This window comes from Phyllostomus hastatus, unplaced genomic scaffold (assembly GCF_019186645.2).
Source record: "Phyllostomus hastatus isolate PE091 unplaced genomic scaffold, TTU_PhHast_1.1 phas_scaffold_46, whole genome shotgun sequence".
NCBI lineage: Eukaryota > Metazoa > Chordata > Mammalia > Chiroptera > Phyllostomidae > Phyllostomus > Phyllostomus hastatus.
The window spans coordinates 45829164-45853517 of record NW_025334032.1 but is presented as its reverse complement, the minus strand read 5'-3'; the positions used below and the strand labels follow the sequence as shown (position 1 = coordinate 45853517).

At 65.3% G+C, this 24354-nt stretch overlaps 1 protein-coding gene across 3 annotated transcripts in view; it reads left to right on the top strand.

The window, feature by feature from the left end:
- DLGAP2 (DLG associated protein 2) overlaps positions 1–24354 on the top strand; it is a 175937-nt gene that overhangs the window by 36434 nt on the left and 115149 nt on the right. For all 3 annotated transcript variants that reach the window (XM_045821433.1, XM_045821431.1, XM_045821432.1), the window contains exon 3: positions 4732–4786. In XM_045821433.1, coding sequence (XP_045677389.1) covers positions 4732–4786 — 55 coding nt within the window. The remainder of the gene's footprint in view (positions 1–4731; positions 4787–24354) is intronic.

The window sequence follows — 24354 nt, the reverse complement described above, 5'->3', positions numbered from 1 at the left end:
ACTGGGACGGCCGCCAGCACTGGCAGAGCCCACCCCATACGGTTTCATGTCTGTGAAGGCCGAGTCTCCAGACAAGGTCGCGAGCTCCGGGGTTGTAGGTTTGGACGTCAACGGCAGGGGCGCCTCCAGCCCACAGGGCCCGGCCACGTGTCTCTCTTCTTCCCCGTGAGGCCTCTGCTCCCCGGGGCGGGCTTCCCCGCCGAGTGCGTGTCCTGCATGCCCAGCGCCAGATGCCGCGCTGCGGCCTGGCCCGGACTCCGGAGGAGTTTGCCGGATGTGCGTGGCCGGGGGCTGGCCCGGGCGGCCGGGGGCAGGGTGCGTGCGGCACAGTGAGGGGCCGCGAGGACGGTCTCAGCCGCTCGTCAGGGAGGGTCGCACGGTGTCTGTCGGCTGAGCGCCTCGGGGGTCGCGGGGGAGCTCCGGGGGCCGGGGAGGAAGGCCAGGCTCCGCGTGCGTGTGTGTGGGGACGGAAAGGGAGCCACGGAGCGAGGACACGGTGGCTGGTGGCTGAGGTTTCATCCAGGAACATGAGGACGGGCTTCGAAAATTAGTTTTCAGCCCTTGAAAGTCAGCTAACGCATCCGTGCCGTCAGCAGCCAGAGAAGAAGGAAGAAGGCTCCAGAGGAGCGGCTGAGACCATCCCTTCCCACAGTTGCGGGAAAGCATCCGACAAGTCCGGCGTCTGGTCAGGCGGGGCCGGAGCTCTCCCGCAGCCTGGACGCAGAGCAGGCCGCCCGGCCCCAGCGGCGTGGACGAGCCGGAGAGCGGGTGTCCGTGCCCGGCCGGCCTGCAGGCTCCGGGGGCCGGGCAGGGTTTGCTGCTGTCCCGCTCCGGCCCACCTTCCGTGAAGCTGAGTTAAGGGTCCTTCTGCTGGAGCGGGAGCGTTGGTCACTCTTCCCGGCCGTGACCCGTTTGTGATGGGATGGCGTCTGGGACCTCGGGTCTGCGCTGGCCCGTCCCGTGGGAGCCGTCCTCGTGCAGCCGGCGGGCGTGTGGGGCTCCCAGTCCACACTCGGACCCGGGGCGCACGGCTCCTCCGGGGCACCTGGAAGAGTCGCAGGTCAGGCTCCCCGACGAGCGCCCCCCCCATGTCAGCGTCACCAGAGCCCCCAGGGGACGTCGGGGCCACGCCGGCCGCTGTGCGCGCTGTGGGCTGGGGCCAGTGCACAGCGACACGTGCCCCCCACCCACCACCGTCGCAGCGTCAGACCAGCAGCGTTGCTGTGACGTGGCGAGCCCCATGCTCCATGCTGTGGGCTGTCCGTTTCCCCCCGGCCCCGTGACAACCCCCGACCTGTCCCCGTCCCCACAGTCTCACCTTCTCCAGGACGTCCTGGGGCTGGGCTCACACGGCGTGTGGCCTTCCCAGACCGGCTCCTTCACTGGGTCACACGCGTGTCAGGTTCCCCCACGGCTCTCCCCGGCTCGAGAGCTGCCCTGTTCTCAGTGCCGACACCGTCCCGCTGTCTGGGGGGACCGCGGTTTGTCTGTCCGGCACCCACTGACGGGCGTCTGGTTGTGTCCGAGCTGTGGTCGCTCCGGGTGCAGCTGCCGTGCACACCCGTGTGCGGGTCTCTGTGGGGACGTGGTTCTCCCCTCATTTCGCTGCAAAGCCTCACTGCTGGGCCCTACGGTGAGATGAGGGTTAGCTTGTGGGAACCGCCAGCAGTCCTCCCAGCCGGCTGCCTGTCTGCGCTCCCGCCGGGACCGAGTGCGAGTCCTGCCGCCCCGCGTCCTCCCTCCCAGGGTGTGGTCAGTGCCGGCTGTCGGTCGTCCCGACGGGGGTGTTGTGGCCTCGCTGTGGTTTTCGTTTGCGTTTCCCTGGTGACACGTGAGGCTGGACACCTTCAGGTGCTCCCTTCCTCTTTGGTGAAGCGTCTGGCACCGTCTTTGGCTCAGTTTTTAAGTGAAACTAGTTGCTTTTTCTTTTTTGTTGAGGTTTGAGAGTCCTTCATCAGATGTGTCTTTTGTAAATAATCCCTTCCTTGTCTTGTCTTCCCCTTCTCTTGATGGCGCTGTTTGTGGAGTTGAGAGTTTCAATTCTGACGGAGTCCGGCCGACAGATGTCTTTCGTGGGTCATGTGTTTGGTCGTGTACCTGAGACGTCATCGCCGCACCAAGGCCGTGTGGGTTTCTCCTGTGTCACCTGACAGGGTGATACAGTATTTTGTGTTTTTCCCTGAGGTCTGTGATCCACTGTGAGTCAGTTTTGTGCAGAGTGTAAGACCTGAGTGTGCGATTCGAGTTTTTGCACGAGGTCCCAGCACCTAGTGTTGAAGCGGCTGCCTTTGCTCCGTGGCCAGTGACCGTGGACCGCATGTATGTGGGTGCGTGTCCGGGGTCCCCAGTCTGCTCGCCGATCTGTCTGGCTGTCCTGCTGTACCCGGGCTCCGTGGCTGGGGTTTAAATCGGTGCCTCTGCCTCACCCACACCTGCTGGTGCTGTGGCCCTCTGTGACCGGAGCGGGGGGCGGGGGGGGGGGCGTTCCAGCTCCCTGCCCAGAGCTGCTGCTCCCGGGGTGGCCTTCTGAGTAGGGGGTCCAGACCGTGAGTCCCCAGACACGTCTGCGCTGGGATGAGGAAGCTGCAGAGACATCGAGGGGAGACGCTTTCCTTCCAAACGGCTGTCTTGCTCCTTTTAAATATTCTTGGCACAGTTTAGTTCTGCCTCCTCATGGTTGTAAAACTGATCGTGCTGACGTGCCATACATTGTCGCATGAGTCAGTTTCCATTCCGTGTGATCCGTACACGTGTGATCTGCACACGTGTGATCCGCTCACGTCTGCACTCGGAAAAGGGGAGTGGCTCGAAGAGTCTTCGGCAGACGGCAGGGTCAGCCCCCGGCCCCCTGCCCGCCCTGCTGCCCAGAGGCCCCGTCTGCCGTCCTCGGCCTGCCCCCCCAGTGCCCCCCCGTCCCCTCGGCCCCCCAGCACCCCGGCCCCCGCACGCTCAGCTCGGCCGCACCCAGAGGTGGGACCAGTTGGCAGCCGACGGGACGGACGCACCACAGGGAGCTCACGGCCCCGGCCTCTCTCCTGTCACACACGTGTCACTAGCCGTCAACTGCTTCCTCGGAACGCCAGCCCGGATCAGTCCCGGCGTCTTCGCCACCGTCCTGCCTCTGCTCCAGACGGTCGGCCCCGGGCCCTCCGCTCTGGGGACGCGGCCCTCCCCCGGCGGCCCACCCTGTGCCCACTGGCCGGCAGCCCAGGCGCCGGGCTGGGACCCTGCCAGCCGGTCTGAGCACCGCCGCCCCCCCCGCCCCAGAAGGCCCCCTACTGCAGCCTCGGGGTGTCTTCTCGGGGACACCGCCCGTCTCCGCGACAGCACCGGGAAGGGGGCGGGCCCTCCCGGAGGTGGGGGCTCTGCTCCGCAGTGTCTGAGGGAGTTTCCTCTCCCTGGTGGCTGGCGCCCGGGGCCGCATTTGCTCTCAGAGCGCCCGCAGCATGGCTCCCCGACTTCTCAGCTCAGCACCCCGTCCTGTGGTCACGTGGGAAACCCTGCTGGAGCCCGGATTTCCACGGGAGCGCGTGGCGGCCGGTCGTCGGGTCCGGGTGGTGCTGGCTGCCCAGGGCCAGCGGGAGCAGAGGTCCCGCCCCTCGGACGCGGGACTCCCTGTTTGTGTGGCACCGTGTGCCCTTTGGTCTGTGGGTGTTTTCCTCGGACCCCCCCAACCGGTCTCCCAGAATACCCCGGGGTGGCGACGGAATGCTAAGTCCCCCCCTGCCCCCCCCAACTCTGTGGTTTTCATCTGCTTCCTGGGATATTGCCTTGAATTCATTTTCAACTCTTTGTTCTTTTAAGTTTTGTTCTTCTGTTTGTGATTTCCCAAAGCTTTCTACTTTATCAGTTTTCTTTTTATAACCAAAACATCCTCTTCCTGAGCTATGGGTGAAATACCGGCTCTTTCTGAAATAGTGTCATCATTCCAGAACGTTTTCCTTTCCTGCCGGGTGTCCGTTTCTTCTCCTCTTGTCCTCCCGCCTGTCGGCCTGGGTGTCTGCCCACGTGGGGCCCCTCTGACTGCGGCCGTCCCCAGCGGGGAGTCTCCACTACACGCGTGACATTGGAAACACGTAGACAGTGTCTGCAGCGAACCAGTGGGGGCTCGGCGCGGGGGTCCGCCCCACGGGGCTGAGTGGGGAGGCCTCTGGGGGGCGAGGTTTTCTCTCAGTCGTGTGAGTTTCTCACAGACGAGGACCTGCTCCGGCTTGGGGGGTGGGGCGGGGCGGGTGGAGGCTAGCTCTCCGGTTCTGGAGGGAGTGGGGGTCGGTCAGAGGCCGTGCTGGTCAGCGTGCAGCTGGTCAGCGTGCAGCTGGGTGGTGGCCTCCGACCCAGGGCCGGGGGAACACGGGCTCAGGGTTGCCCCAGTGGAGGAGGCGGCGGTTGGTTAGTGACGAGGACAGAAGCACACCCACCGTGCCTCGCGCACTCCCAGCCCGGGCCCACGGTCGCCGCGCTCTGTCTCCTGAGGCCGTCACAGCCACCTGTGGGCCCGTTTGCCGGGGGGGGGGGGTGCGTCCCCGCCGTGCTGGCCCACGAGGCTCCCGGGGGACCAGGGCAGCGCTCAGGTGCCATCGGCCATGCCCCTGGCCGACCGCCGCTGGGAGACGCACGTCCGCAGGGTCTTCGGTTCGCGCTGGGGCTGCCGCGGGTCGGCTCGCGGACGTGCAGACGGCGGGGTGCGCGTCGGGGCCCGGGCGTAACCACCTGTGTTTTGTGTTGGCGCAGGTCCTGCCCGGCATCCTGCAGAAGCACTGCTGCCTCTCCCCCGACAGGAACACAGGTGAGCACGCCGCCCCTCCCCCGCGTCCTGCGAGAGCGGGCCCTGCGGGGCGTGGCGCGGGCGGCCGGGTCGTCTGGCGCTGGTCGTGTGCCGGCCGCACGCTCCCGGGGGGGCCAGCGCGCGGGCTGGTCCATTCGACAGCGAGTGTGGGCTGAGCTCGGAGACCCGAGTTCATCGGGCAAAGGCCACTGGTTCGCGTGGTTGTCGGCCTAGGTTTATTTAGAGGGAAAGTGACCGTCTCACGAGGTCAAATACCTTCGTTTCGAAGCTGTTTTTCTGTCGTGGTCGATTATCCTGATTTATTAGGGGAAAGGGCCTTCACTGGCCAGCCCGGAACGCACTGGGTGTCTGTGGCCCCCCCCCCCCAGGCTCCCCTGCAGTCAGGACAGGGACGCCGATGTCTCATCGCAAACCCTCAGGATCTCAGTGAGACTTGGCAGCGTCCTGAGGTGGGGACCGGGCCGGCGTCGCCTGTCACCGCAGGTCACCGCGTGCGGCCGGAGGCTGTCAGGGATGTGCTGCAGTTTCTGTTGCGTTCAAGGGGACTCGGTGGAGGAGTAAAAGTAAAAAACCAAAATGGAGAAACAGGGAACTTTGTCTTAAGGGGAACCAGTCTGGCGCCTGGTGCCTGTGGGTCGGCGTCTTCACTCCCCTCCCGGATGGGGTTTCTGATTTAGTGCGTTTCCACCCGAGAAACAGTGAGTCCCAGGGAGAGCTGGAGTGTGTGTCTCTTTCTGCAGCGGTCACTCCGAGAACCGGGGGTCTGGGCACCAGGACCCCCCGGTGGGGTCAGACGGAGGGGCTAGCTTCTCACGGTGCCCCCGGCCGTCAGGAGCTGAGGCGTCATGGGCTCCTCCGTGACCGTGGGAAGGGGCTGGTTGGGGCTTTCTCCACCTTCCCCGTCGGCGCCTTCGCCCCGGGCCCGGCTGCCATGGTGGCGGTTTGTGCTTTGCCTTCCGCCACGAGGCACGGAGGTTTGCGGGAGGTAATGTCCTCCGTGTTTCTAACTCACGAACGTGGACGGAGGACATCCTGACATCACTGTTTCAGAAAGTCCGTGGAACGGTTCCTTCGCCCGGTTATTTCTCCGTGTGACTGTCAGCGCATGCGCTGCTGGCCGGGAAGTGTGCTCAGAGCTGGCTCCTGTTTCTGAGCCTCTTCCTATTTTCCGAAAGTTTCGGTCGGTGGCGGAAAGAAACGAACAGCACACAGGCAAATAAACAAAGACCTCTCGGACGGCGCCCGTCGGCGCCAGGAGGGAGAGCGAGCCTCCCAGCCTTTCGGCTGAGTCACCGCGCCGAGGCTGCGGAGCGCCAGAAGTAATGACACGGTTAATTAGACGTTACGTGCTGTTCTCTGGGAACCTAAGTGGAGTTTAAATATTGAAATGAGTTCCTCTCTATTTTTAGGCAGTTTCTTTTGCAGGGAGTTTCAAGTTAACAGGGGAAATATTGACAAATGGAGATGCTTTATTTGCTGTTCACAAGGATGCAGGCGCTCACCTTCTGGGACCGGGCGCGCCGCCTCCGCCGAGACGTGCCCGCCGAGGGCGTGTGTGGGCGGTGTCCCCAAACACGCTTCACGTTTGGGGTGTCTCACCTGACGTCAGCTGGGGGAGCGAGGCTGAGACATGAGGGACAGAAAGGGGAAGAAATTGAGTCAAATGTGCGGAGAGAAGGTTGGGCTGGATTGCAGCTGTGAAGAGTACACAAGTTCGTCCAGAAAGGAGAGATTTGGGACTTCCAGATTCTACCACACAAGGTCGTCTGACGCGCCCAGGGCCGCCCGGTCCCCTGGGGCACGAGGGGCAGTTTCTCCAGACGCTGCCGCGGTGGGTGTGGCTCCCGCGTTTGGGGGCTGGCGGGCCTGGTGGGCGTGAGGGGCGTCTGGTTTCACCTCGCTGGTGTTGCGGGGACCGCACGTTGTGCGCGTTTCACCACAATTTCAAAAAATCAGCTTGGGCTCGGGGCAAATCGTGGCTTTCGTTCGGTTGCTCATTCGATTTCCGATGTTTTACCCGCGGCACTCGGCGCGCAGCTGCTCCTCTGGGGAAGGACCCGGTCCCGGGGGTCGTCGTCGTCGTCGTCGTCACCGGGGTGAACGCACGGGGCAGACGCGGCGAGGGGCGTGGCGTCAGACGCGGCCTGGGGGTCAGATGGGGCCGCTTCCCCACGGCCAGCGCGGTGGCGGCCCTTTCCTTGCTCTCTCCACCGCTGGGGAGGGCGAGGACTCCGGGGGAGCGCACGCAGAGCGGGGTGCACTGCGGGGCGACGCTGCGGGTTGCCGTGGTGCTGCCGTGGTGCTGCCGTGGTGCTTCTGTTCTCCCAGGAAAGCCCTGAGCTGGGCAGGTGACGCATGTCTGCCGTGGAGGAACACGGCCCGGGAGCCGTCCACGCAGACATGGCACAAACTTGCGTGCACACACGCGCACACACGTGCACACGCCTCTCAGCTCCGAGACACTCAGCCTCGACCCCGAGCTCCCCCTGTGCTTGGAGGTGGAGCCTGCACGTGCCTCTGGCTGCCCCCTCCCTGGGGGGCCGCTGGGGAGCCGCAGGTGGGTGAGCGGGGACGTGGGGGCCCCGTGCAGGAGGGCTTGAGGCGGGGACTTGGGGACGGGCGTCGGGGTCTCTGGCGAACCCAGTACCACCTCCTGGGATGGCTGCTGAGGTGACACCCCAGTCCCTCCTGCTCCACACCCACCCCTGAGAGGTTCCTTGACAGGCCAGGGCACCTGGTCTCCATGGAAACTGGCTCCGTGGCATCTGAACCGGCTGCGGCCAGTCCAGGTGGGGACGCCGGACGCTGGGCACCTGCAGCCCTGAACGGGCCTCGTGCCGCATGGTTTAGACACATTTTTAGGGCCGGGGCCTTCTCCGCAAACACGTCATCGCGGCTGGCTCTTTTCTGGACTAACGTTAGCTGTCAGGTTGTTTGGGTGGTGTTTCTCTCTAGGCCACAGAGATCTCGTCGGTGGTTTTCCTCTGCGAAGTCGGTGGGCGGGGACCTGGAGTCGTGGGTACGGAGCGCCACGAGCACAAGCGACGTGTCTCGAGACCCGAGTGCGCTCCTGCGTCGCCAGGGCTGCCAGCACGCCAGAGACGCCCTCCCGTGAACACGACGCAGGCACGGCTGTCACTTCCCGAGGACGGGAGGTGAGGTGAGCCTCGGGGAAGCTGGAGCCGCTCGGCCCCGGCCACCCGCCGGCCAGTCCCGGCTATCGGTGGCGTCCCTCGGAAAGGTCTCGTTTGGGGGAAGGAGGCTGAGGCAAGCGAGCCTCATGAACCCCCTCACGTGGGCTGCGCCCCGGCCGGGGTTCCGCGTCTGCGCTGGCCTCCTCCCAGCATCTGTCTCCGTCCGTCGGGAAGCAGCCACTCGGCCGCTCAGGGTGGTTGGACTTCCCAGGAAGGAGCTGGTTCTGCAGGAGCGACGCAGCGGGACAGGCGCAGCTGTGCAAACTGCGGGGGCCACGAAACAACGAGCCCGCCAGCGGGTGGGGCGTGCGGGGCTGTTTGAGTTTTTCAGATGGGCTCTATCTCCCCTCGACGGTGAGAGCGGAGCAACTGTGAAGTGATTTGCGCATGAAAACGAGGGTGGGAAGATTTTAAGTGTTTCCCCCGTATCCCATGGGGCTCGTGTCCGCGTGTTTGCAAACACAACACGAGACAGTCGCTGCGTGCCCGTGAACTTCTGACTCTCTCTTGGGTTCCGGCCGTGACAGAGGCTCCCTGAGCCTGGGGACAGCGGCGGCCGAGGGCCGCTGTGGGGTGGCTGCGCGTGACTCGGGCCCACCACCGGCCACATCGCGCAGCTGTGAGCTGGACCGCGGGACACGGTTCCCTCCCGCACGTCGGTGGCGTTCACTTTGGGGGCCGGGCCGTGGTCTGGGTCGTCTCCATGGCGGCAGGTCGTTTTCAGGTCAGTCGCATGCGCTCATCATGCAGTTCCCTGTACAGGGTTCGAATGGAGTGTTTGCAGCGGGTGCTCGGCTTGGAGCACCCGCCGAGGTCCGGCGAATGCCTCTGCCGTGTGTGGCCGCGGGGAATAAGGGTTGGGGCCCTGCAGGGGGTTAGAGCAGCGGGTGGCGCAGTGACAGCTCCGCGGGCGGAGGGATGTGCGGGGGCGGCTCCCGCGCTGAGTTCCAAACGGCCGAGGGACCGGCGCGGAGGGAGCGGGGCGGCCGCGCAGGGCAGTGCCGGCCCCAAGTCCCTTCCGAGCTTTTCACTTCTCGAGGAGCGAGCACAGGGGAGTCGGTGAGGACGGTCGCGCTCCTTGCCACGGAGCCGCCCAGAGGAGAAACGGCCCCCAGGAGCCGGCAGTGAGGTGCGGCCGTGGGGGCGCGCGGGGAGGTGAAGCCCCTTCCCCGATTTCACACCGACCTTGCCTGGGACTCGGCAGACGCGGCGGCGTCACCGGGTGTCAGTTTAAGCTCCGGCGGTGAGCGACTGGCCCGCGGTGTGTCCGTGTGGACTCGGCCGCCCGGAGCCGCGCTGCGGGGCAGCGGAGGAGGCGGACGCTGAGGTCGCGGCAGGCGGCGGCTGAACACTGCAACGCGCCTCAGGGCAGGTTTCCCCGCGAGGCCGCGCACGCGGGCGAGCGACCCCCCTCCGGCCCCCGGCTGTGCGGGCGTGCCTTCCCGGCAGACACGGGGCCGCGCGGCGCGGCGGGGACTCGGAATCCCCGCGGGACAGACCGCAGGGGGCGCCGGGGCTGCCGGGCAAGCGTGGGCGAGGGTGCCGCATGGGTGTGCGGCTGCCAAGGTGTTCGGTTACCTGGCAGACACGCGCACAGCGCCAGGTGCGCCGCACGTTAGCGCGCCGCGGTGCCAGCGAGGTGTCCATTCTGCGAGGGACCCAGGTTCTTCGAGGCGGTCTGTCTTACCCAGATGCAGAAATTACTTATGATTTCCTTTTCTTTCTTTCCCAAAGCGTCCAGGTCGTGCAGACAGTTTGCCGTATGTCAGGACTGATGCCCTGAGAACACAGAGGCGGCGCCGGGTGGAAGGGGCAGGGGGAGCAAAGCCTTGAGCCCCCGCCGTGCCTGGTCCGCGCCCCGGATCTCAGCCGCCCGGGCGGGCGGTCAGGGCCGCCGGGGTGAGCAGGCCGCACGCTCGGCCCCGGCCGCCCTCTCCGCGCTGTCGGCGGAGAGAGAGGAACCACCGCCGCCTCCTGCGCGGGCCTCATGAGGAAACAGTCGTGCTGTGCAATTACTGCCAGGAAATTACTGCCCGGGCGGGAGGTTCCGGATCAATAGTTTGAAGGCTGAAACCGCGCAATCCCCTGTGGCCCATTCGTGACCGCGGGGCCACCTCCGGCCTGAGTGGCCCCTGTGCCAAGTGAGAGCACGTGACCCCCGGTGGGACGGGCCCCGCTGGGGAGAGTGGCTTCTGCTGGGGGTGGGGGAGGGGACGCCCGCTTGCTGAGGTTCATGGCTTCCTGCCAGTTGAACGGGCCTCGCAGCAGTTCTGTGGCTCACGGCCAAACGTTCTAGAAGCTTCTCTGCGGCGATGCTTCCCGACCCACCCAGCATTGATCCACTAGATTCAGCCCCACCCGGCTCCGCTGCTGTCCCCGGCCAACCCCGACGGAGGCCTCGGCGGACACGCTGCCCTGGGGACTCCGGCGCGTGGGCTGCCGGGCGTCGGCCGGGTCGTTGGTCGGGGTGAGGGGGGCTTCTGAACGGGCCTGGACGGGGCATTGCATGGAGCCTCGGGGCTCGTCCAGGGGTCAGCATTCCTGGGGAGGGGGAGGCGTCGGCGCCAGGCGTGGGCGGAGCTGTCCCCACTGGGCGTCCCCCGCCGGGGCGCCGGGCAGGGCCAGCAGACGGGCCGCCCGCCGCGCCCAGACGGCACCACTGAGCAAACAGGGAAATGGGTCCTTTCCCTGGAAACAGGCGCGAGCCGGCCGGCTGACCGGGCCCCCTCCCCGCTGACCGGCCCCCCCCCCCCGTGGGTCCTTGCCGGTGGTCCCCCGGGAGCCAGTGCAGCCGAGCTGGACACAGAGATGTCAGGGCCGGCCCTCCCGCGGCGGCTGCCTGGCGGGCTCAGGTGCTCACTCCTGGCGCAGCCCTCACGGACCCGGGGTCAGTGCGGAGCACCCACAGGAAAGGCCCACCGGCGCCCCCTTCTGGCCGAGCCTGTGACGTTCGCTGCAGGTGCGGGGCCTCCTGACGCGTTTCCCGGCCTTGCGGGAGCAAGTCCGCAGGTCGGCACACCCAGCTCTGTGCTCTCACAGTGTGCAGGACGGCGCACGGCCGTGTGGGACTTCTTTCTGTTTTGTTTCTCTGCTGAAAACGAATTTAGAGATGGCAACAGTGGGGGGAGGGGCGGCCCCTGCGTGCGCCGTGGCGCTGCTGTGCTGGTGGCAGGCGGAGGCCGTGGCAACTCTGTGCCAACCCCCGGCTCGCCCGCCGGCCCCTGAGCCATGAACTCAGTCTGGGTGAGACAGAGGCACACAGTCTCAGGGCACGTGTTCAGGAATGGCCGTGCCATGCTGCGTGTGGCTTCCTCAGTGGCCTGGGAGGGAGTGCTGTGGGGTTTACCCTCCGGTCGGGGAGAGGAGGGACTGGTGGTTCCGGGGCGACGTCTGTCAGTGTGGGGCAGGGTCCCCTGGGCCGCTGGCCGCCCTGCGCTCTGCGGGTGCTCAGCTGCACCGGCTCCCTGCCCCCTCTGTGTCCCGGCCCTCAGAGTGCCCCCAGACTCCGTCACATGTCCCCAGCGCTGCAGAGCGGGGCAGGGCCGAGTGCGGGGACAGCTAGGTGCACAGGGACTCGCCAAGGCCACAAGGGCAGGTCAGTGCACTGTTGTGGGCCCCCCAAAGGCCCGGGACGGCCCCCCTGCCCATCAGTGGTTCCCTTGCATGTCGGAGGCCTCCCCAGGCATGGCTGGGCTTGTCCTGGCGGGGAAGTCACAGCACGCAGAGGCGATGTGAGGTTCCCGGTGGTGGCAGCTGCACGTGGGTCTGAGCCCCTTTCCCAGTGGCCACAGGCGGGTCACTCAGGAGGCTCTGTCCCTGACAGCAGAGGCAGTTCTGCAGGCGGCGCTGAGCAGCAGCGCCACCTGGTGGACGTGAGTGGCAGAGCAGCGGGAGGCTCTGTACCTGGGGCGGGGGGTTTGGGGGGGGGGGCTGCTGCTCCAGCCACCCTGGGTCCCCTGAGTCTCCCTTCCCCAGGGAGGGTGTCACTGCCTTTGGGACAAGTCGTGGGCAGGTAGTACCTTTCTGTGTCAGAGTGTAAGCACTCGTCTGGCACTTTGGATGTTTACTGCCCTCAAGAACCTCGTCCCAACCAGCACCAGTGGTCTTCAGGGACCCCGGGTGGCAGGGCGCCCCCACTGCCCATGGCACCTCCTGCACTGCGTGCACGTGGCGTGCCCACATTCTTGTAGACGCGTGCACCTTAAACGGCCTCGACCTTATGGGAAATTTGAAAGAAGAAATGAAGAAATTCACCTCAACACCCCGGCCTTGTGATTACAGATACTTGTTCATCCAAATGTTTTTGTTTACCCTGGTGGCGGAGAGGGCAGAGTCCCCCGGCAACTAAATTGTCGTGGAAACCGGTGGGACTCAGTGGAGAAACTTGGCTCCTCGGCCGTCGTGATGGGTGGTCGTGTCCACGGGCTGCGTCTTCTCCAGAACCTCCCCCCTGCGGTGGCGTGAAGCCGTGGCGGCCAGAGACGCGTGTGGTCGGAATGGCGGGAACCTGAATGTGAGTGCCGACCCGGTCTCTCCGTTTAACCCAGAGACAGCGGTCCCCAAACTGCCGGTATTTCAGCCCCCCCCACCTCCCCACACCCCCCCCAACCCGGCAGCTCACGAGCTGATAATCTGCAGACAGCCTTTTCATAGGCTATTTTGTTCCTGATCCCGAGGGGTTAGCCCAAGGGTTGAAAGTGTTGCATTGCGGGTGGCAACATTGTTGCTAGGTGGAGGGGACAGCGGATGCGGGCTGGGAGGCAGCATTGCCACCGGCCCAGCCAGCAGCCAGGGGGGCAGAGGTGCCGGAGGAGAGGGAGTGGGGTTGCCTCCTAAACCTGCCAAACACAACACAGCGTGGGAGCCAGGTTCTCAGGAGGTGGGGGGTCACTCGGAGAACGAACTCTTGCAGAAGCGAGCGGCGCAGGCGGTTCCGTTGAAGAGCTCACAGGGTTCCGTGAGAGGCTCCGGCAGCGCGGCGTCTCGGGCCGGCCGCGTGGGCCAGGAGGGAGAGCCGGGGAGCCGTCGGCCGGACTCCCCTCCTCACGCCGGCTTCCCTCGCACGTGGGCTTCGCCGTAGCTTGTGTGTGCGTGTGCGCGTGTGTGTGCGCGCGTGCGTGTGTGTGTGCGTGTGCGGAACTCCCACGCAGGTGGGTGACAGGGCTCTCCACTGTCCAGGTCGGGACTGCCCTTAACACACTGCACACAGGGGCTGCTTCTGTCATCTTGGCTGGAACTTTCCAGAAGAAGCTGTAATCAGACAGGAGAGCCTGTGGCTGGTGACCCCGAGCGGTTCCCCCCACACCCCGCTCCCGTCTCCAAATCTTGGTTGATGATTTCAGGCCTCTCGGTGCCCAGAGGTTCCCCACTCACCCGTCCAGCATTACCAAAGAAGCCTGCAGACAGCAGTCGTCTTGTTGTGAGGGAGAGGAGACCCGTTACATTTACACCGGATTTTAAATGACATTTTCTAGAATGAAATTGTAATACAGTCCCGTGTAGATCTGGGAACAAAACATCCTTCAAAGGCAGAGACTGGTCCGTGGCCCTGGGGGTTGGTGATTTGTCTGGGAGAGGTAGTTCCGATGATTCCGTTTGGCTGTCTGATTTTTTTTCATTCTTTGTGGAGTTTTGGGGCGTGTGTGTGTTTTGTTCTGCCTTCTCACTGGGGTTCGCTGTCTGTTTGTGGCCAGTTGGGCCTTGTGAGCTGGGCTTTGTGGGGCTGAGGGACAGGGTGTGTTTGGCCCCAAGCTTGTTCCTCGGGCCCCCAACAGATGCTCCCCGTGTCTTGGTGCTTTGAGCAGACTCTCCGAGGGTTTTCCCCTCAAACGATGCTCTTGGTGGAGTGGAAACATGTGGAGAAGATGCTGTTTGGGGCCATGCAGCTGGGCGGAGGGCTGGCTGGGCCTCGGGGTGTCCAGGGCACCCCCCAGGTGGGCACCGCAGGGTGGAATGGGTGCACCAGGCCAGAGACCCCAGTCCTCTGGCTCACAGTCGCATGAACTGGGTTTCACGTTGGCTGTTCAGTCCCTGAGTGCCGGGGGTTCCCTGGATGTCACCTTAAATGTGGCAGCAAATGGGACTCTTCACCTGGAGGAGAAATCACAGCTGCAACCCGCCCCCAAACGCCCAGGACGGAGGGAAGTCTCCACCCCAGCAGCCCCGGCGTCCAGGGCCCGAGAGTCACAGGCGTGCCACAGCCCACTCTCAGACACACAGTCACTTTACGAACGGGCGTCGCCTGTGCTCGGAAGGAGGCGTTAGAACGTTGTGAGCCAATACCTGGAGAAACTGGTAACATCCAGAGTTCGTTTCCCTGTTCCCATCGACATGTTTTTATGGCCTTTCTGGGGCCGTTCCTGTTCTTCCAGATCCTCTCTGCCTCCCTCCTGGCTGGGGGGGGCGTGCCTCCCACGGTGTCGGCAGGCTGGGCACGGGGAGACGCCCCGGGTTCCCTGTGTGTTTTCCGAGGGGCCGGGAGGAGGGTCTGCAGACCTGCAAGCCTCGTGGGGGAGGTGCATCCCCACCACCTGCCCTGCTCGTGCCCCGAGGTGTGAAATCTTGGTGACCACGCAGCAAACAGCAGCCCTGCTGCCCGCCCGCTGGCCACCCTGGCCGCCTCGTGCTGACCACTCTGCAGCGTCTTGCCCAAAGGTTGGCATGTGCTGTTGCCTTGGAAACGCAGCCAGCAGACAGCCAGGACGAAGCCCGGTCCATCCAGGTGTTTGGCCCATGCTCGGTCCTCAGCAGGTGACCCTCGGCGTCTCTGCTCGGCCTTGGAAGTTGGCCGTGCGCCCCACAAGCTGGGGTTCCATCTGCAAACAACTCCGCTGCTGATCCCTTCAGTTTCACGGTGGTGACTCTGTGCGCTGGTTTCCGGGATCTGGTAAGGGAAGGGTAAGTGGTCTTCGCCAAGTCTGAGGCGCTAGAGCCCCACTCGCCTGCGGTTCTACGAGTTCTGTGCGCCGTGCACGCAGTGCGCGTCAGAGGAGTTGACGCCGGGCCACGCCACCTCGAACGCCATCGGAGCGCCGCGGTCTACGCGGCTGCTGGAACCACAGCTTTCACACGTGGGCGGCGCGCCCCCTGCCGGCGAGAGCGAGAACCTCCGGAGGTCCGGGGCTGCTCTGTCCAGCAGGGGGCGCACTGCCCCTCGCGGGGCTCCTCACCGGCGGGAGCTCACTTTTCTACAAAGGAATGTTTTCTGTTCCTCGGTGTTCTCGCCTGCTTGTGCCCTTTGGTATTCAGACTAACAAGTAGGTACCAAATCACCCTCAGATGCATAGTAAACTTTTACAGCTGTGTGTATTTGAAAATATTACAGGTTTCAGCTTCAGGGGCGCTGCGAGACCTGAAAGCATCCGTACGAGTCTGCTGGCGGAGCGCGATTTCTCATTCTTTCCTCCGAAGCTTTGGCCAGCGCTCAGCCTGAAATGCTTTTATTACCTGCCTAACTTAGTTTCCTCCGCTATTCGTTTTACGCAAAGGACAAGAAATGTGATTTCTCCTTAATTTAAGATTTCTTTGCCAATGCAGTAGATCGCCGAGAAACCCCTTGCACTGGGGCGGTGAACGCGCAGTAGGATGTACCGGTGATGCATTACAGGATGGTGCGCCTGAACCCGGGATGATTTTGTTAACCAGTGTCACCCCAATAAATTCGGTGAAACAAAGGACTTCCTTGCAGATGGGTCGGTTTTCAGCCCCGACTGGGCTCCATGCTCTGCAGCGCTCTGCACGAGGCCTCGCGCCGCCCTCCGGGGGCCACGCCCACTCCCCCTCCATGGACCCTCAGGCTCCGCCCTCCTCACTTGAGCCCTCACCAGTGCAGGGGGCCTGGTGGGTGGACCTAGCGCCAGCCCCACCCTCCTGGGTGCTGGGCTGGACGGCTGGGCTCCCAGGGACCCACGGGAGGGCACAGCTTTCCCAGGGCACTGATGTCACCGCCCCTCCCCTGGGTCCCCCAGGCTGGTCCCCTGGAGCCACCTCTGGAGCTTGTGTGTCTCTGAGCTTCTGAACACCCACTGCCCTGTGGGTCCCACCTCTGCATGGTGCCCGCTTGCCTCCTCTGCGCCGGTGGGCGTCCTGCTGCCGGCCACAGGGCCCTCTGTTCACACCCTGCCCCCAGTCATTGCGGTGGTCGTCACCGGAAGATTTTTTACTTCAGTCCTCACCGGAGGGTGTGTTTTTGGTTTGAGAGAGAGGAAGGGGGAGGGAGAGAGAGAGACACACACACGCACACACACACACACACACTGATTGGTTGCTTCCCATGCCCGCCCCCCACGGGGATCAAACCTGCAACCTCTGGGCGTAGGGAGGGCGCTCCAACCCACTGAGCCCCGTGCTCTTCCCTCTGTTAACCACCTTCCTGGTGGGAGTCCCGCACACCCGCTCCTCGGGGCTGTGACCGCGCCCTCGTCCGCCCCTCAGGATGTTTGTAGTTTCAGGCAGCCGCAGCCAAGGCGGCGGTTCTCTGAACGTGGGCGCCGGACGCCGGGTCAGGCAGCTGGCCGGCCCCTTTCCGTGTTTCCTTTGGCCAAGGGCTCCCCTGGCGCCACAGCTGACCAGCCCCTGCGGTTGGCTGTGAGGTCCCACGGCCCAGACCCCCAGCTCCGACGCCCGGCCCATCTGGTGCCGCCGCCCTCCCGGGACGCGCTGCTGCAGTGGACGTCGTGCGGCCAGTAAGGGCCGCCCTGCCTGCCTCTCCCACCGACGCAGAGTGGCGCCCGGCACGGGCACAGTGGGCGGGTCGCAGGAGACCAGCGTCCTGGACTGGACATCACCTCGGAGCCAGCGGGTCCCCAGCCGATGCTGGCAGGTGTTTGGGCGGCAATTCTGAGCTGACCCTCCCTGCAGTGACTTCTAATAACGCTGAGTCTCGAGACGCTCCCTGAAAGACTGAGCTCCTCGCGGGCACGACGCCGTGAAGCTTCTTGGAGTCGAACCCTGAGTGGAGCTTCCAGGCACAGCCCTGCACGTGCCTTTTCCTGGATGCGCCCCGGCCTTCGAAGGTGCGTGGGCACCCCTGGGAGGAATCTGCCACCGTTCTGGTTTAGCCGCAGTTTCCAAAACAGTGCTGACGCTCTAGGAGTTGCAGGGGTTTATGCGTTGGGCAAGCCGTCTGCCTGTATTTCTCTGGAGTTCGTACAAATCTCAGTCTTCCCCCAGGCCCCATGGAGGACGTCTGTGGTTCGGACCCCGCAGGGCCGGCGTGACGCGCCGGGAGTCTCGGTGGGTGGTCTTGGGCTCCGCAGGAGCTGGGCGTGGGAGGTGATGGTGTGAACCCTCGTTTGGGCCTAAAAATGGCACATGACTCGGCTCCAAACGGCGCCTGTTTTCACGGCGACCTCACCGTGGCCGGGTGTCTGTGGCTGCTGGTGCTGACCGAGTTCCTCGGGAGGGTGTCGGGGGTCGCGGTGCCACCTCTGCTGCTGGTTCAGTGATCGTGGTCAGGGCTGGGGGGACTTGTCTCAGGCTCCATGGGGTCACGGGGCACGTGGCCTTGGGCCGGGCGGCCCAGGGAGCAGCCTGAGCTCTGGTTGTTTGCACACTTGAGCGCTGTGTGTGCTGTTGAGTGTGTCATGTGTGCACCTTCGTGTTGGGTGGGCCCAGAGCAGTGAGCGTGGAAGCCGTGCGGCTGGGGGGCCTTCGACAGACGCTGGTGGGCGGGATTATAGACAGTGATGCTGGATAAATTTTTCCCCCTAAGTGCTCTTGGGCCCACTTCCGGGGAGTTCTGTTCGGCAGGGCCCCTGGGCCCCGGAGTGCCCCTGGCCGGGCCAGGCAGCACCAGATGCCACCACTGGCCGGTCCCTGCGCCGAGGAGCCGAAACCGGGGAACGCCTGCCGCCTCCGAGATATTCTCCTGTTCCCGGTTCCGCAGCCTCCGCGAGACGCCCAATTGGAAATCGAGCGGCAGGATGAGAGAACTCTCAAACACCGCTTTATGGGCAATAAATAAACACCGAGGCGGCAGTAATCCTCCAGCAGTAACCCTGTTAGGGGTTTGCTAATTTGGAAAAATTAAAAGCCCTCTCTGGTTAGCGGCGGAATCTCGCGGCGTCCCTCCCTGGGGTTCTGTTTCCGAAGGCGCGTGTGGCGCCGGGGCCTCGGAAGAGCGAGCAGAGCTGGGGGGGGAGGGGACGGTGCTCCTGCTCCGTGGGGCCGCGGGGGTCTCCTCGGCCAGAGACCCCGACCGTGGCAGGGGAACTCCCCGATTTCCCGCGTTGCACGGTGTCACGCTCCTGCAGGTTCCTCAGGCGCCGTCCCTCCAGGTGGGACGTGTTTCTCTCCTGCTGACGCCCAGGTCTGACGCCTCGAAGGGCCCTGGCCTGGGAGCAGTCTGGGATGTTTCAGAAACCCGGTTTCAGTCCCAATTTTCTTGTTTATGGAACAGAAACAGCAGCGCCTGCGTGCACAGACGCCGGCAGGGCTCGGTCTGGGTGGGGCCCCAGGAGGCGGTGGTGCGCTCGGGAAGGCCGGTCGGATCGGTTGGGGAGCCTGGGGCGGATCTGGGGGCGTCCCTGTGGCTGTGGAACGTGGCGCCCGCCGGAGCCCAGCCCCGGTCGGCCCTGATGACGATGCGGCATTGGTCCCTGGTTCCAGGGTTTCAGGGCCGGCTTTTCTTCCCGGGGCGAAGAATCCTCGTTCCGTGACGGGCCGGCATCCTCCGGCCGACAGGCAGGGCGGCCCAAGGCTGCAGGGCGTTCTCACGAGTAACATACTGAACCTCTGTGTCGGTGACGTCTCCGGACCTGGGGACGGCTCCGGACTGGCCTCCTGTCTCTCGGGGGGGGGGGGGTGCCTGCCCCGCCCCTTGAGGTCGTGGCCTTTCAGCAAAGCTGAAACGCGGCGCGTCACGGAAGGCTCCTTCCCACTCGGGGGCGTGAAGCAGGGTCAGTGTGGGCCCTCTGCGGCCCCGGCGTTTCCAGGGGGGGCGGGGCGTGTGTCCTCCCGCCCTCGGGCCCCTCCCGTCAGCAGCCCCCTCGTCCTCCTCCTCCTGGGCAGCAGGTCCTGCCCCACTCAGCCCTGCGCTCTGCCGCTCGGAGCTCGGGGGCGAGGACCGCGCTCCCGTGTTCCTGCCCCCCCCCACACCTGCACCCACCCCCGGGCTCGTGCTCCTGGGGTCGGGGGAGGGGGTCTTTGCTGCAGGTGCGGCCGCAGGGGAGTGAGGAAGCCGCTGTTCTCTGGAGGATTGTCTGCCGTGCCTGCCGAGCCGCTGCAGCGCCTGGGCGGCCCCTAGGTGGAGCTGTCCACCTCCCGGCAGAGCCTGTGGGCCCAGAGTGGCAAGTGGTTTCTGTGGCCTGGGGTACTGGCCTGGACACAGCGAGACGGCAGGCCAGCCACCGCACGCCTAGGCTGACTTGCTGTGGGGAGCCCCGTGTCCCCCACACAGACCAGCCGGTCCCCTCCCCTTTCCTGGGGGAGCCTCTTTCCCATTCCAGTGTGACCACCTGGCCGGGCCGCTCCTCTGGCCGGAGGCATGGGGGGTTCTGGCCCTGGTCCCCAGCAGGGCGTCCTGGACCGCAGAGTCCCTCTGGATGGCGAAGAGGCTGGGTGCAGGAAACCCAAACTGCCTCCGACCGAGAGTCGTGTCTGTCGGGCCCCTCACGTGTTTGGGGAGACTCCCCAGGACTCGGGACGGCTCAGGGTGCACCTCTGGCCCTGGGTCGGTCCCCGTGGAATCGCTCACTGTCCCGCAAAGGCGAACCTAGAGGGATCCTGTTTGTTGTGCAGGGAACGGCAGAGGGCACAGCCAGGGGATCACGGGACATTTGCCAGGTGGACCCAGGTCAGGCCGAGGGGCTCAGGACGCCCCGGGTTCCTTGGGACGCCCCGGTGGCGGGGGCACAGGCCCCGTCCGCAGCCGCCTCTCCTGCCCCGCGTCCCTCCGGGTCCCTGAGTGCCGGCCCAGGACACGCCGTGTGTCCCGGCCCAGCCCTGACACGGATCTCTCCTCGTCACCCACCGAGCGCGAAACACGGTTTTGTCGGGTGCTCCCCCACCTGAGTGTCTTCTCTGTCTGGTTCCCTTCTCCGTGCCCGTGGGAAGCGTTTGCTGGCAGGAGGGGTGTGGGGGCCCCGTCTGTGGAGGGTGGGACGGTCCCTCCCACCTGCCTCCTGGGCCCCGTCTGCAAGGGGAGGGGGGCAGCTGGGTCCCCGTTAGTGTCTCCGGTGAGGGGGACGAGGGAGGCCCCGAGTGGGCAAGAGAATGTGGGAAGTTTGCTACGCTCACTGTTATTGGTGACTTTTCTATTCGAAGCAATGAAAAGTGGCCGGCAATGTGAAAGCTGTCCCGTTACCGGCAAACTCGTGTGGCGGAACGGAGCCGGGCCCTGACCCGCAGAAACCTGGGCTCTCAGGCTCCGCCCTCCGCGTGGGTTTGACCCCTCGTCCCCCCACCGATGTCCTTCGCTCTGCCTCCCGCGCGGCCTCGAGGGGGGAGGACGACGGGGTCGGAGCACCACAGACGTCCACCTCGCTGGGTGCCGGTGTCAGAGCGCGGTTCCCGACGGTGCCGTCCACCCCACCCACAGGCTGGGAGCCTTCCTTCCCTGGACCTGACCTGACCTGAGTTCCCCGCCTGGTCCCCAGGCCACGGCGCCCACGGGACGCAGCAGCCGTGGTCGTGTGCACTTGGCATCTCTGAGCACCGGCGTGCACACGCTGGGAGGGCCCCTGAGATCACTCGGGTGCCTGCGGCTCCTCAGGAGCCCGGAGCCCACCCGCCACAGCTACGGCCCTTCCAGGGCTCATGCTGCACCCATGGCACCCCCCACACACACCTGCGCAGCCTGCAGCGGCTCTCAGACGCAGTGGGTGCCACACTCCCTCCCCTCCCCTCCGTGGACGCCCGTGCTGCTGTGGGTGTGGGCCGCGAGGCTGGTTCAGTTTCTTGCTGCGTTTGTAGTTCCCCTGAAGCCCCGCTAGCGTCCACCAGGCCCGGCCGTCCACGCGGCGGCCGGTCTGCGGCTCGAGCTCAGAAGGCGCGGGCGGGCAGGTCGAGAGGCCCCGGGTGACCGGCCTCTCGGCTTCCCCAGAGCGACGAGCAGGTTTGAGAGAGCCGCGCGGGGTTTCGCTCCCACGCCGGAAGTCCCTCACTCTGAACACGCAGTTAGTCCCGTGGGCTTCCTCGTGTCCCCAGACTCGGCCGCCATCGCCCTCTCTCTGATTCCAGGACGTTCCCGTCACCCGCAAAAGCAGGCATATGTAGTGTGCGAGCCGCCGCTCCCGTCCCGGGCCACCCCCGCCGCTCCCCGCGCCCAGGAGCCAGCGCTCGGGGCCTCTCACGCGAGAGACGGCAGACCGCACGCACAGCGCTCGGGCGGCTCCTCCCGGCAGGCAGGGCGTGTCCGGACTGTCTCTCGCCGGCTGGTGGTCTGTTCCATGGGCACGGCATGCTTCCTGTGTCCCTTCGCTGACGACGGACAGCGGTGCCGGTGCCCATGTCCTGCTGCTCTGGGTGACGCGCTGCGGACAGTGTGGCTGTGGACAGAGGGTTTCCGTTCCCCCGGGCAGGAAGCCGGGAGGGACTGCGGGTGTTCGGGGGCTGACTCACGGCGAGCCCGCGTCTCCCCGGCGGTGGCCGGCCGCGGTTCTGGTCTCTCGGCAGCGGTGCCAACACCGGTCCCTATGCCGGTCTTATCGCCCAGTTCCCGTCAGTGTGGGTGCCGTGTCCACCTGCATCTCCTCGGGGACGGTGTCGTGCGACCACGTGCCCACAGGCCTGTTGGCCATCCCGTATGTCCTTTGGTGGGACGTCTGTCCAGCTCCCTGGTCTGCTTTGAAAACTGGGCCACTTTTGCCCTGTCCTCGAGCGGTCAGGGTGGTTGCGTCCGGACGCACCCTCCCGGTCGGTCCGTTTCCTGCAGACCCTCTGTCCCGATTAGGCGGGCCGCCTCCTGAGTTTCCTCACAACACGTCTGCTGCACGAGAGCTTTGGACTTTGGTGACGTCCAGTTTACCCACATTTGTCCTTTGTCGCCTGCCTGTGGCAGTTGTGACACCGGCCACGCCACCTCTGAGGAGCTGTCGCTGGCTCCGCGGCCACCCAGCAGTGCCCACAGCTGCACACTCCGTGTGTCTGGTGGCTGCAGCTCTGACAGCTCCGGCCGCAGCCGGTTCAGGGCCCGCGTCTAGATACGGCGTGAGGGAGGGGGGACCCAGCCTCAGTCTGTTGTGTGTGTTTCATTTCTCTGCCCCTGGAATGCGGTGGGTCCGGCGCTGTTTGTGTACCAGGCCGGCGTCTCCCCACTGGCCTGCCTCGGCACCTCGTTGAAATTCACAGTCAAAGGTGTATTTCTGGACTGGCCACTGCATCCCACAGATTTGTCCCTCAGGTCGTACCTGAGTGAGGGGGTGCCAGTCAGTCTCTCCAGGTGCTTGGACGTGGCGGAACAGTGCGGGGCGTGGGCTGGCGGGCTCCACGTTGTTTCGGAGAGCTGTGCGCGTCCGGGGTCCGGGGTCCGGGCCCGCCTGGGCTAGAGTTCCGGCTGGAGACTGTTTGGCGCCGCAGCCTGGGGGTCTCAGTCTGCAGCGCCGACGGGCTCGCTGGGGTCTGGCGGTGAGGGGGTGGGGGGTCACTCCGAGTCGCCGTCACGTGAGCTCACGGCGTGGGCCTCGCAGGCGGCTCCCCGGGGTCCTGGGCGTTGACTCGCTGCAGGGGGACCTGCAGGGCGCGGTGAAGAGGGTGGGGCCGCTCCCTGGTCCTCGCTGACCACAGAGTGTCACCCTCCTCGCTCTGCACGGGCCTCCTCAGCAGTTGTAGCTGCTGGTTCTGCGGCTCTTCCCCCTCCCCCGAGGGCGTGCTTTTACTGAATTTAGAGGGAGAGAGAGACGGGGGGGACATTGATGGGCTGCCTCTCCCCTACGCGCCCCGACCAGAGAAGGAACCCACAACCTAGGCCCGCGCCCAACCGGGCGTCAGACCCACCACCTTTTGGTTTCGGGGTGGAGCTCTGACCCACTGAGCCCCGAGGCCAGGGAAGCTGGAAAGGGCTTCTAGCCAGCAGCGGGAAACCGACACCGGTGCCTCCCTCTCTCAATGCCAAGTTCCTCCTGGGACACCCGACACTGGACACCAGACACCACTGCCCAGGGCTGCTCCCCCCTTCCCCCTCCCCCCGCAGGGGCCACCATCCCGCTGCTGCACCTGCAGGTGCCTCAGACCTCAGGCCGCTCCTCACGGGGGTGTCCCCAGTCTCACAGTCTTTCTGCTCCAAGGACTGGGGCGTAACCGTCCACCCTTATCGTCTGGTAACTTAGTAGGAAGGGCAACACCGCCTGCCTGAGCAGAGGGAGCAGTGGGCAGGAAGACAGCCCGCGGGGCGGTCTCGGCGTTGGAGGGCTGGGTCACAGGGTGGTCTCGGCGTTGGGGGGCTGGGTCACAGGGTGGTCTCCGCGTCGGGGGACTGGGTCGTGGCGTGTCCTGCTGCAGCAGCAGTGGGGCTTGGAGACGCCGTGTCTCTGTCTCCCAGGTAGGAGTCAGGACCAAGCCTGCGGCTGCAGACGACTCCCGGGCGTGCGGCCCCCAAGGCGGCTGGGGCGCCACATCAGAGCGTCTTAAAATCATGCTCGTGTTTCAGGAAGACCTGCCCACACTGTTTCTGATCGGGGCTTTGGGTTGAACGACAGTGCATGAAGCCTGGCCACACGGGTCGTCCGCCTGGTCACCCCACGCTGTCTGCCCCGCGTGTTGGGGTCCCCTGTCCGTCTGCATCCGGTTTTCTCTTTCCCAGCGTCCTGTGCCCGGGGGGGGCAGGGCTGGTCCCAGGGCTCACAAGTCCCTCCATTCTGTGCACCTCAGCCCCCCCCCCCCAGTCTCACGTGTTTTTCTAGTGTATCGTTTGGTTTTAGTTGTAGGCTTTTTCAGCCTTTTGGACATCTGGTAAGGGAGTTGTCTTTGCTCTTGTGTGCCACGGAGCCAGTGGGGAGCTCGCGCTGTCCCCCCAGCCAGTGGAACCCCATCCCGGGGCCCCGACACACGTGTGGTGAGCGGGACCCCAGGCGCCAGGTCCAGGGGCAGCAGTGGACTCCGGCTAAGCATGGACTGAAGGCTCAGCCCTCTCAGTAGGGGGCGGCAGGCGGCCTCATCTTTGGAGTCCGACAGGCGGGACCTGAATTTGACCCGCCCAGCGGCAGCTCCGGAGGCGACCCCACTTTGACGGCCCCCATCCCCTTAGTGGTGGATGGGAAACCCGGCCACGGCTTCAGATCGACTGCGGTGCGTGCCGTATTTTGCCGTGTGTGACTCGCACTTTTTCTTGCCCAAGTTTTTGAGGGGAAAGTAAGGGTGCACATTATACACGGGTGTAAGGATTACACACCATTTGTATGATAATCCTGTGTATAATGAGCACAAAAATGTGGGCAT